This window comes from Zootermopsis nevadensis, unplaced genomic scaffold (assembly GCF_977971745.1).
Source record: "Zootermopsis nevadensis isolate Lab colony 2312 unplaced genomic scaffold, Znev_1.0 Znev_ptg000024l, whole genome shotgun sequence".
Classification (NCBI taxonomy): Eukaryota; Metazoa; Arthropoda; class Insecta; order Blattodea; family Termopsidae; genus Zootermopsis; species Zootermopsis nevadensis.
Window position 1 is genome coordinate 17,652,665 of NW_028259156.1, and position 13,547 is coordinate 17,666,211.

The 13,547-nt window shown below is 36.9% G+C and overlaps 1 protein-coding gene across 16 annotated transcripts in view; it reads right to left on the minus strand.

Moving 5' to 3' along the window:
- The window catches only part of LOC110829578 (glutamate receptor ionotropic, delta-2), a 29,103-nt gene extending 17,923 nt beyond the window's left edge, over positions 1 to 11,180 (minus strand). For 9 of the 16 annotated variants that reach the window (XM_022063432.2, XM_087354984.1, XM_087354986.1 and 6 more), the window contains exons 1-5: positions 11,019 to 11,177; positions 4,561 to 4,886; positions 4,054 to 4,270; positions 3,136 to 3,350; positions 2,277 to 2,422 (exon numbers count right to left, since the gene is read on the minus strand). In XM_022063432.2, coding sequence (XP_021919124.1) covers positions 2,277 to 2,422; positions 3,136 to 3,350; positions 4,054 to 4,270; positions 4,561 to 4,807 — 825 coding nt within the window. In that variant the 5' untranslated portion in view covers positions 4,808 to 4,886; positions 11,019 to 11,177. Of the gene's footprint in view, positions 1 to 672; positions 2,423 to 3,135; positions 3,351 to 4,053; positions 4,271 to 4,560; positions 4,887 to 5,000; positions 5,326 to 11,018 lie in introns of those variants that run through there. The other 7 variants (XM_087354979.1, XM_087354980.1, XM_087354978.1 and 4 more) reach the window with 4 other exon arrangements.
- Positions 11,181 to 13,547: the final 2,367 nt, after the last annotated feature.

Sequence of the window (13,547 nt, forward strand, 5' to 3'; positions counted from 1 at the left end):
TAGTAGAATAATTTACCTTAACTGAAAATTCTGAATTATAGTATATATCTATGAAGATGACAGTTCCTTGATATAATTACCTTGCTCTATAACTTAATGTCCATATCCAAATATAACAACCAATTATGTATTTGAATTATTTTTTGTGTTATGTATACAAGACATTCTTTTATTTGTTCTCCACCCTAGTCTTATGTTGAACAAAGAATCTATGTGATGTAAATGAACTGTAACTATAATCCTTTCCTGAAAGTTACTGACAAGTAAAACCCCTTAAAAATTGGCTGACTTGGGACATGTGTTATCTGCAAATTTTTTATACGGTGGATTCTGGGACACATCAGGACTAGAACACTTTGGCCCAATTACGCGAAGTTCCACGCAAAGAGTTAAAAAGGTTTGTTCTTTCAGATTTGTCCCAAATAAAAGATTGCCCCGATTAACCAGTGGCCCAATTAACCAGAATCAACTGTACTAGTGGAAAACGCATATTAAAATTCAATAGGGGATGTTTTATTTCATATTTTCATCCCTTACTCCCTTCCAGCCCTTGATCCCTTTCTTACCTTCATGTACTTTAGATATGCTTCTGAAAAGTTGTCTAATGGTAGTAACACTTATAAAATAGAACACTCTACAATCTAGCATCATTACCAAGAGCATGGCCAGTCATAAACAGTAACCTATTTATTATTTCACAGATTCTGTAAGTGAGAATTAAACAGAGTATGGTAATTTCACATCACACAAGAAACACATTAATAAATATTATTATACTATTGAAATCATAGTTCTTACTTTAACACCCATTATCTACGTAAATATTATTTTAACATGTTTGGGGGGGGGGGGGGGAAAGATGAAAGAACATGTCTCCTAACCTTCCTAGTCTACCTACTAAACCACAACAATCTTCTGAAGAATAAATTAGGATGGGGCGAGGGTGTTGATTTTGCTTCAACACAGGAACTTGATAAAGTTTCCTTTGTTCGGGTTTCATCAGAAGAATCATCAATTGTCTTGTAGATCTACTACATTAGCACTTGTTGCATATTTATGAGAGGTTATAAGTGAAGCTTCAGACATTTTCTAGTACAGACTAACACAAAGATCAAAAGATGGTAATCCATGAGACAGCTTCTCCACTAAACAGTTGGAAAACCTGAAGAGAACAGAAAACTTTGGAGATGTAGGAATAAATGGAAGAACAAAATTAACTTACTCCGTGAATCAGAGGTCTTCTTGGAGAGCTACACCTTTTATGTAATCAGAAGATTTATTATTATGTTTCTGAAAGCCTACCACGAGTTACTATCCTGAGCCTGATAAATAATATCTAAGTTCCATTTCAGTATTATCTCCCATGTATGCGTTTCTCCCAAGCGGTCTCTTGCATGCAAGACATACATTGACCACCTTTGTATGCAGTATTCCTGTAACATGTCAGGCCTTACCAATCATTTCTTCGGGAAACCTACAAATTTTTAAACTAGAGACACTTTCTCAGGACCAACTTCGATCAGAGGTAGCATAAAATGGAACTCAGTTTTATTATGTGTTCTGTACACTAAATACATGAAGCAGGAAAACGGGGAGGCGAGTTCATGAACCAAACCTCCTAACAGACTCACAGCTTTACTTACTACCGAGGTCTAGAAAGCATATGAGAGTAATTCTTTTAGACAGTGTCAACTGTCGGGGAGGGGGGTCTTATTTTTTCCAGAGGCTGGGTAAATCTCAGTCTTCAGGTGGTGAAAAGAGTATGTACTCTGTGTGGCCTGTTACATAAAGCAAAGTCATATGATAAATATTTAGTGACATGCATGGCTAAAAAAATATCTTCGGACACTCTGCAATATGAGATCTGTAGTGTGATAAGCTCTTTGCAACAACACATTTGATTCCACAACAAATAAACATTAAGACTTGCAAAATACCAAAAAATTACTTTTGAGAATATGTGAATTAATTTAAATACTATTAAGCTACAGTTGTTTCATTTAACTCGTTCTTACACTCTGCACACAAGCATTTATTCTGCTCAGAAGCTATTAATTTTTGCCATAAGTAAATTCAGCAACGAACGCTATGAATCCCAAAACTTCTCCTAGAACCAGCAAGAAAAATACTCCCTGGAGTTGATCAAGATTTAGTTTTGTGGGGCCTAAATTTCCAACTGGGATTCGACTTGTAGATATCTGCAGCTGTAATCTCTCAGACATGTAGCGACGGATTACATCACCCTCCCAGTAAAGTGGCAATCCTGCATCACGTACCCGGGATACCAGAGTCCTAAAGTGGCGCATATATGGTGAGCCCTTTCGCAGCAAGATGTACAGGTGGCTCCAGTACAGAGTCCCTCGCATGATGCGGCGATGCTTCACTGTGCCCCCATTTATATGTGGCTCTGTTGTGAAATGACCTGTAATCCAGTTCAAAGATGTGTTAATACAATACAGTCCGGTTAAAAAACAACATAGAATCACATTCTAATAATATCTTTATAGCAAAAGAAATAACTTTTAATTTTAATAATAAGCTTAGAAAAGTGTACTCTGGAGTACAATGACATTTAAAAGATGTTCATCACATGCCATTGTTGCACTAATGTTCTCCAAGGTCACTGTTGGGCAACAGTGTGTCCAAATAATTACCTTAGATAATTCTTGAACTAATGATGCAACCAAAATAGTGAACATACAGGGGTGTCTAAGGCAAGGGAGAAGTGGTCTGTGGGGTAAAGCCCCTGGAGCAACAATACTTGGGAGCCAGGTCCCAATAAAGCTAGCATCTTGGAAAAGGGCCTGGGTAGTAATCCTGGTTGGAGAAGGCATTGGGGGTATTACCTGGCAGTGCCTTTTTGAGGGCTTAGTTCCCAAAAGTGGTCTAGCCTCAATGTGTAGCAAACCTCCTCCTATAGGGGCAGTTCAGATAATCCTTGGGACTTGGAAGTTCTGACATGGAAAGGTAGAGGCAAAGGGATGTTAAAAACGATGAAAGCAAAGCAAAGCCAAGGAGGAATGCCACTGATGGCAAAACATCAAAGTAACTCATCCTGGAGGGGAAAAAGACCCACAAGGACAAGTAGAGGTCCAACTCATGCACAAATTCACAGCCTCCTCCCAGATACTTCACCTCCTTGCAGTCTCTCTATTCCAAATGCCAAATCTCCACTCCTCTGGCCAATCTCATTCATCTGCTCATTTGTCAAACAACGGAAATTCTCAGTGATTGTCTGCAGGTTTGGATTATCATCTTCTTCAATGGACCAAATCCAAGCAACGTGGTTTCCAGCCCAGATAACATCTCGGTTGGCAAGGTCTTCTATCGTTTCAATTGGAGGTTCATATCTGCAGAATAAGAGATTCATGCAAGCAATGTATCATGATTTTAGGCTTTTCTACGCATACTGGTTTAGATATGCTTCCAGTAAAAGTGATAAAAATTCGGCAAGAAGGAAGTTCAGAACGTCCTTTCTCCTAAGTTACTGAACATCACAGCTGAGTGGTTAACACTCCTGCTTCGTATTCAGGGGGTCTCCGGTTCAAATTTCAACCTGGTGACTGGCTGGTTGAAATTTGGTCAGTTAATGCAGGAATCGAATAATCAAGGATCGGTCAACAGAGATTTTACTGTACAAATAAAAAATAATTAATTCTCCCCAGTTAATGCAGTACAATCAGTAAAACCACTGATTTAAAAGAAGCTCAAAACATGCTTTAAAGTTTTCTCAAGTGACAGCTCAATGTACCAAAATGCTTCTATGTAACATAGGTCTCATTACAATATTCAACTTTTACTTGAAATATGTTTGAAATGGTGTATATTTTTAACCAAATAAAAAAATAGATATCTGTAATGCCTATAGTGTGACTGGCTTAGAAACAACAGATTTTTACACCAACAAGTCCACAACAAAACCAATGAGGTAAGCAAAATCACAAAAAACACACTTAGAAAACCTAATGTATTGTCCCAAAGTGACAACAGGCTTTAAACTGCATAATAAAAGCAAATAGAGTTGAGAATCCCAGTTACAAAACAGGCCTATACCTCGGTGATGACAACACAGATGCAAGACCTGCATTGTAGGTGTCAGAGATAACCTCCCCCAGAAACTGGAACCAAGCAACAAAATGTCGAGCCGGAACATGTCGAGGAACGTTGGAATTCCATGAGAATGTGGGAGCCTGGTTCACTAACATGGCATAGGTGCGTAGTGCAGTGTAGTCCATCTTGGAGAATGGGTTCACTTTGTCTTGTGAATTGCCTGAAACATATATTAAGCAGAAGTTAAAACATTAGGTACTGAAAGTGAATGAGCTGTAACAAGCTGAACTAGGAAGTTTTACTGACCCCTTGAAGGTATGTGGTATGAAAACATCAGTTTGATAATGCAATTTATCCTTTCCACAAAATAACAGAAAGCAGTAGTGCAGCTATAACTAAAAAAAATGTAATGGTATCTATTAGGTCCCAGTAAATACACACATGTAAAATGTGCCATAAGAGGACACCCCACCTTTCGCTACATCTAATTTCCTATTGCAGGTAACTCACCAAGATACTTGTCAACAAATCTCTGTAGATTATACAGAATGTATGTGGACCCCACAAGACATGCGCCGACTGCTCCCCACATTGTACTAGAAAAGGGCGCCAGGGGCACCATCCAACCAGGCAGTAATTTAGGTTGTGGTGTCACCATGGTCACAGAACTGCGCATGTGCGATGCAGGAAAGTCCACCACTTTGAAACTACTGGGCCATGCATAGAAAGCTGAGAAGCCAATATCTGCCTGGTCCATCGCAACGAAGCCTAGCACTCCATTTCCAGTACCATTGTCAAAGGCATCACCCCAGTAGTTTTCAGGATCTGACGTTACCCTAAAACCAGACACGTTACTTTGTTTTCTGTAGGTAATGTAGTTTAGAGGTTAGAATGTTTTAGCAGTTTCCTTTACCACCTCCAGGTGTGTGGTTGTCATTGTACCAACATACTTATCTGATATTAACAGCAGCAGAAATGGATCTTAGAACAATGATGCAAAAATGTGGACAAACTCCTTTCGTTGGCTTTGTGAACAAAGTAATGAACCTTTGTGGTCTATAAAAGCAGACTATATAGTGATTGTGTTCGCAAAAGTCTTTTACAAAGATCATGTACTATTTACTGAACCTGTTGAATACCAAACTTGTTAACTACTATTCGCCCATCGAAATAACATCGTTGAAAAAATTACTACATTTGCGAAGAGATTGAAATACAGATGGCACATGATAACACAAGATCATATCTCTCCAACGCAACGGGCGAAACTGGAAAATTTTCAAAGAGACACCTCTATCGAATTGGCTAAATTTTAAATGCAGAAAAATCTCGATATCTCGACTTGCCTGAATGTTGAGTTGATGTATCGCAAAAACTCTCGAACAACTCGAAACTCGATGCCGTCGTACAGTGGCGGATTTGCATACAAATCTAAAATTACAAACGGTGGGTAATACCACGTAACCAGGGTCAGCTCCTTTCCCTTCACGTCCCTTGTTTTATCAGGGAACAGATCTAAAGATCTCAAGAACTTCCCAGTGCATTCGCCACTATTTGGTAACCACACATCAATAAGTACGTTCTTTGAAGTTTCGGAACCTACGAATCTGTGTGTTCGAAGTTCAATCTTAAATTTAGAAGTAACGGTTCCTACAATTATCGAGGAATTACTTTCCGTGCATTCTCTTTGAGTTGAATTATTTCTGCCTTCAAGATTATATTTTTTAATACCAATATTCTTAAAACTTTTAAACCGGTGATTGGTGTTAATTCCATCTCGTTTGTTTTTATTCTGTAGTACAATTCTGGCAACAACTAGATCTGGCATGTAATTCATCTCTTTCATTGTGAAAATATCGTCTGCATTCATGTCTGGAATGTCATAAATAGTAGATCCTTGTAGAATTGGCAGGTATAAATACTGTCTATTTGCCCTGAACATCGCTCTACGCGATGCTCTTGCAAAGCAATGAATGACAGGTTTTGGGTTAGAGACTTGAATTACATACGCTGGACAACCTGCATTTAAAGATTCTATTAGAAGTCTCTCAAATGCCAACGTCCCATCACTCAGGGAGGCATAATCCAAAGTGTCACTTTCTTCCAATTTTAAAATCGAATCATTTCTTCCAATTTGAATATGAAATCTGAGCAATGACTTTGGGATATAATCTATAACATCCGAATTTATCTCTGTGATTACTCCAACGCATGCAGCACCGCCGAAATTATTTAATATTATATTGTGTGTCATTTCTCCAACTGAGCTGATTAAAACGTCCTGATGAATTCCAGGTTCGGACGTTACAGCCAGCCATTGCAAGGAGATAGAAATAATTCTCACTAGCTCCCAAAACATTCTGACCCAAGAGTGTGCCATATTTCTGACTGACAAGGGAAGCGACTGCTAAAAACAGAGCAGGCCTAAAGCAAGGTTGAACCATGCTATTAGGCCTTTATAAATATTAATATCAATATTTATTCTGTTTAAACTTGAGGTAAGAGATGCATGATCAAAGACGTATTCTCTTTCATAATTTAACATTTCGTCTTACACAAGTATAGTCAGGTTAAAATTTCAGATGGAAGAGCTTGCATTGAATTTGGAGGCATTTGGTTCGGTTCTTACCCAAGTGGCCAGCTATCCCGACTGGGTTCTTTGCATAGCTTTCCCAAAAAAAATACGACAGTATTTTCACAGGGCTCTTTACAGTAATAAGTATGTAAACTATCCTGTTCATGATGACCGTTCAAAATTACGAACGATATAATGCTGTAGTTTAACTCTGCCAAAGTAAGAAGAATTAGGAAAGATAATTTGTGATTGCCAACTGAAAGAAATTTCAACCCCAACATCCCCCCCCCTCCCACCCCGGAGATACGCTGGACAGAAACAGAATGTACGTTTAGAATGAGAATAAGCAATTATTTTTATTCGGATAAGACTATTTCCGAACAACTTCAGGCCAAAGAATCGCTTGAAAAAACGTTCTATAGCTGAATAAAATTGTGAATAAGCTACCAGTTATACACAGTAACCAATTATATTTCTTCAACAGAATATCAGAATATATAAAATTTAATTAACAATAATTGGGATATGATGGGGGCCTGTCCTAAAATCTGACTGGTACAGACCTGTTGAAGTCGTTATGAGGCTCGTTAAATCAAATCTGGTTTACTTAAAACCTTTCACTTCTATCAAAATCTCGATTATCTTTCGTGGATTCAATACTTTATGCTACAAGAAAATAATAGAAAATTTGACAAAGAGCTACATAATATTGTGACATCGTTGCGGGCAGAATACTTTTCGCGGTCCGTAAAATGCCCACCTCTGAAATAGCCGAAGTCACCACGGTCCTAACATTTATTGGGAACCTCTCTTTAATTAATAAATTACATGCCTTTTAATGTCTGTAGGAAGATATTTCTTCCCGGTCAATACCGAAACGCTTCTTAATCAATAATGAATACTGTGCATGGCCTTTTGTTTCATTTTGTGTCCACATTAAGCACATCAACTGTTTAATGTTGACAAGAGGATTATAATGACGTAAACTTTCGTGTAACAATGCGATGACAAAGGGCAGAATAAACAAATACAATATTCATTACTCAACCGTACTGAATTACAAAAGTTCAACATACATAAGAGTGCTTAAATCACCAAATTTATAAGTAAGAGATCATGTTCTCACGGCGGCTAGTATGAAAATGGATTTCTGCAGAGATGTACCGTACAGTCTGGAATAAGTCTACCGACGTTTCACAGGTGCTGCACCTCTGAAATGCCGGTGAACTCCGCCAGACTGACCACACGGCACAATAACGCAGATGATAGATTGAAGGTTGTGGTGGTAATTTGTTGCACTCTCCGACCGCCTTTGCCCCGTTGCCGATTAGGTACGAAGCTGGGTGTATATCAAAGTCTATCTGAAGTTGATGGCAAAAAGAAAAAAGCCAAAAACCGAACCTCGACCGCAGAACGTTCAATCTAAGGGGGAGAGGGAAAAGTAGTTTGTGCATGTATAATACGAGTATCATCTTACGAAATTTTGCATTTTTAATCGATCCAAAAAATCCAATAGAGACGTCACTCTAACATGCACCCCAAGTCACGAAATTCACCGTGAAGTACAGCGGCGCATAATAAATGCTACTACTTCCTTAGGAATGCAAATTGATCATTTGTTTAACTTTCCTGTTGTAGGATTAAGTACATAGGAAACCACAGGTGGACATAAACCTAGAGGAAGGACATCATTATTATACGTGCCGAATCAACTACAAATTTAGGATCAATAACGCTGACGATTTAACCCTCTGCAGAACGACATTCATCGTGCTTAAAATGTGTGTTCCTACTCCAGAGAAAACATGACGAAGAACAACTGGTTAATACAGTTTATGGAGATGATAGGTGTTTATTATGAGAGTCATACTAAACCCATAAATACACTCTGTGGGTTTATTGCAGGCCAGGCAGCAAGCACCTCTGAAACGTCGGTATACTTCAATTAGACTACACGGCGCTACAATTATCTTTATTTGTGTACATCTCATTCGCCCATACCGAGTCTATCTTTATCCTTCCAGTAGTTTCCATTACTGGGGTAGTTTCGGAGATAAAACATGTGTATACCCAGATACTTTGAAATCAGACACACACTTTATTCTTTTTGGGCAAAGTAGGAATCATATCTGGTGGTAACTTGTTCCGGATATAGATTATATTTGCAACCAATTCTCGATTCTGCCACTCAGTCGATTGAAGCGCGATTATTCTGTTTCGTCGTGTATCCGGCATCAGTGAAATATCGTGAGAGTAGGCCTATAACCTAACAAAGTTATTGTACATACATCAGTGTGAACATAATAAAATTACTGCCTAACAGTGCTTTGTTTAGAATTTTAATATGTTTCGCATTCAGGCACAGCCGGATAGAATTGACCCTGCTGAAGAGAGAAAGAAAGCGAGGGATAATGTATTAGCAAATGTAGCCACATTTGCACTACTCATTGCACTTATTAGATCAGGTATGTAATCAGTTCACATATACATTCGTACATTACAAGTCTGAAAACTATACATTTGAAAAACCAGCCACTTTTCTATTGCCAATGTTCCTTGAAGATGAACATATTTAACGTTCCTAGTTTTTGGACGAAATGTTTGGCTTGTGGGATCGAGGTTTTCAGGTTATGGTGGAACTCTGATGCAGTTTTCCGTTTCTTTGTTTCAGTTCCCTATGCACTGCGGCAGTTCCAGTAATGAAACAGTTCATGCTTTTGTTAAAAGCAATCAGCAACTACATGCAGCAGAATCCTTGAAAACTTCATATTTTATTGTGAATGACTATAAATAGCATCTTATACATGTAACAAAATATTGTAATGCCACACCAAATAAAATAGTTGTGGAAAAACTCCTCTTATTTCTATATGTTCTTAGTGGAAACTTGTACCCAATTTGTAGTACCTATTTTTGCCAAATACAATTCAGCATACTTCCCTGGTTTGGGCACATATATTGCAATATCTGTTAGCCCATTCACATTACATGTTTCACCACCATAGTCACAAATATGTTATGTAAGATTGAAAACTTTAAAACAGAAATTAACTAATATTCTGTCATCTGAGGAAAAATAATTGCCCATCTTCAACCAATGTATGTTATATTTTTGTCCAACTCATCTCTGGGAATGAGGAGGTTGAAATTCCCTCCAGGTATAAACTAGAAATTAACATGTCTAATTCTTACAAAAACAGTTACATTACGGCATTACATTGTGCTGTACTGAATGACCACAAGAGAGGATATATATGGGTAATTTTTCTGGAAAAGTTCTTCAGCAACCAGGTTTTTGTATGTTGAGACTAGGCTATTTATGAGAAACTTTATAGTTAAATCTGAGCTTCAAATCAAGTTGCTTTAGTGAAAAGATACAGACCAAAATTAAATTCACTACTGTAGATGCTGAATACCAAATTTAATTAAAATCTGTGAAGTACATTCAGAGATGAGAGAAAAATAATGGATAGGCACAACTTCCTGTGTATATACAATTGTGGTGGAGAAAATCTCTTAAACTGCAGCCACATGGAAGATTAAGAACAAGCTGGCAGGTTAGTATTAACACATGTTATGGAAATAGATTGTAATGTTAGGAGGCAGGAGCTAGCTCAGGATTGTGTCTAATGAGCTTTGATGTCAGTGGTGATGAACATTCAGGTTCTGATAACAGTGGATATCTTTTATAAGCTCAAGTCCTAGTTTAGCCAGAAACCAAGAAAGGGGTTAATTGCTGAAAACAGAGGGAACAACAGAAACAAGACACTGAAATTTGATAAAAAAATTATAACCTTTATACAGAGGCCTACAAGAGTTTCCAGAGATATATATATATATATAAACACGTAGTGAGTAGATCAAAAAAGGTGTTTTAGACAAAAATCTGTCTGTATAATGAATATTTACGTTCTCTTTTGATATATTTAAATATTATTCTCACAGCTTTGCCCTAGCCTTGCGGCCACTTTCCACGTTTGGAAACCAAAATTCTAAATTAATTTTCCGATACACACTGGTGTACCACATGCCCTGATAACTGAAGATTTTTAAGAAAATGACTAAGAGTAACAGTATGAACCACAAAGTTCCTCAATATGAATTTCCTCCTTCACATTCATCAGTTTTGAGAATTGTTTTCAAATGTTATTTGCAATTTTTTCTTCCTTTGAAGCAATATAATATATATTGCAACCACACAAGTGATGGGGAAACAATTACTATATCTTAATGTTTTGGAAAAGGCAACGAACTGATTAATAATAATTCCCTAAATTTATCAAGAACTACATATTTGTTGTTATCATTCCCATGCATTCGATTCTGACATGTAGCATTTACAAAAGTAATCTTTTAGCATGTTAAAGAATTTTCTCATTCTTATTATACTCACCTTTTGAGTTAAATTGATATCACTAACACATATATCTCATTTCAATGGTACTTTTATAATACCCGTAACGAACCGAAAATACAAACATCTTGCAATATATGTCTGAACAATACTACAAATCCGCTGTTCACAGAATCGCCAACATAAACGCGACACAAGTTAACAAATCGATTACTTTTCTTCTTTCTAAGGGAATTAAATTGATTACAAAGCACAGATGTTTAATCCATGACAATCTTCACGATATCCAAAAACAACTTGAAATGAGGCCTTTTACGCTTTAGCGTGAAAAGATATCCAAATCACCGTAAATGTGTCAATTCTTAACTTAAAATTCGGTATAAAGGGCTGTAAAACAAACATGGAAGTTACCAATCACTTAGAAAAGTACATTTACCCATATATGTTTAACCGAGAACCATTAAATCTTAAGTGATCTGACATAATGCAGATCTGTATATATATATATATATATATATATATATATATATAACTATAACGAACAATTTATTTCCTCCAAATACAAAATCCAATCTGTTTCACCTCCTGCTGAAAAAAAAAGTATAAATTAATATTTCAAACAACTGAACTCCAACACACACTAACATTATCACTAGGTATCATTTTACTGCATTTCACATCAACAAAATAATAAATCCACTTTAAAGTGCTTCCCTCTCTTCATCTCATAGCAATTGGCTAAACCATGCATGTTCTTGTTTTAAGCCTTATATACCCTTCTTGGTATCAGATGTACATATGAGGATACCGATAAAACCATTTTTTAAATGCAAGAGTCTTTATCTAGAATAAAAACTTTTCAATAATTTAAAAAAAACCATGGAGATGGGTCTAACTTATTTCAAATTTTAGGCATTTCAAATGAAAACCTGCACTGAAAACCACCTATATCAGTTTCATGTTTTCTGCAACAGCAGCAGAACATCCTAAGTTATCGGTATAGGGCACATATACCAAATTTTATTCTGCAAATTGTTTACTATGGCATGTTTCAAGGGCCACTTTACTTAGTAAATCTTCCAAGATTTTAATAAAACTTGTTATATTGCATACAACAGTGTATATGAAAAGTCACAGTAATGTATGACCTGAAACTTGCACTGGGATGACATAGCAGACAATACTGGCAGATAGTGGTTAACTCCAGTGACTTTTGGAATGCTATGTATTATATTAACATTACCATTTGTAAATTGCATTCTCTTTGATTAATTTAAAGGGTCACAATACTTAAAGGAACAAAATGTTGTAGCAGCATTGCTGTTGCAGGAATACTGTGAAGCCTGAACTAAAAACAGCGACTATGATGGATGACTTTAGCTGAATATGGAGCATTCCCAGAATGATGACTGGTTGAGGTAAAACAAAGCACATGAAGGAAAACCTCATCAGTGATATTTTGTTGTTCGCAAATTTCACACTGGCTGCCCTGGAATCAAACCTTGGCCTAGACAGCAACAAACAACCTACAGTAGAGTCTCTACATACTATACATAACATCATTTAAAACTCACGAAATTTGCAGCATGTGTGTCAGGAGCGTGTCCTTTAATCTTTCATGGCAGGCCCAAGTAATGGTTAATATATCCACTTGAGATTCCTACATATCACTAATGCAACATTAGAAATGTACACCTCTTACAATCAAATGGAAATCATGCTTGTGCCTCTCAAATACAGAACAGATGTGATGCCAAACTCTTTCCAGATTTTGCCTGCAGGAACAGGAATGCCAATTCCACCTATGTACTCTTTAGAGAGACTGCGAAACTGTACGTGTGACTGTTAATGTGTGAACTATATTTAATATAAAATCTGTAGGTACATTTATCATCCATCTCCATACAGAACACATGCCTAACTCTAATGGTCCCTTAGTTATCGCCATCAAACTGAGAGCTAAATTTAGATCTCACATGATTGGCATCATGTTACCATATATGAAGAGTGTGAGACAGTCTTTACATATGGTACATACAAATTACAATTTATTTAAAATCTATAACCACACAAATATAAAAACCCTACTTTAAGTACCACTAGTGTCACTCCCACCTCTTTAGTTAGTATAGCTGCAATGTTGGTATTACAGATGACAGGAAATTTAACATAAACAAAGGTGGTGTGGCCTCTAGTGACATTATGTTCATACCAGATTTTGCAAAAATTTGTTAACTGACACAAGCCAATATTTTTTGAAGGTTAAGGGCAGGGAAGGGGGGAAAAAAGCAGTAATTATGAAATTTATGTTTAAAACATAAGAGGACGTAGACAGACACTCTGATTTTTAAGTAATGTTACTTTCTTCCTGTTTACACTTCCAGGTTGCAATTTTCTCTTCCTTCCCATTATCCCATTTAGAATATGAGCTCTACCTCCTCTCCAAGAGATAGAAGTTTGGTGGCTGAATGATTAGACAAGTCACAAGTTGGATGGACTCACATAAACAAGTACTTGAATATTTACCTAAAGTTTCATCAGATGCAGTTTTCATAACTACCAAGGTTA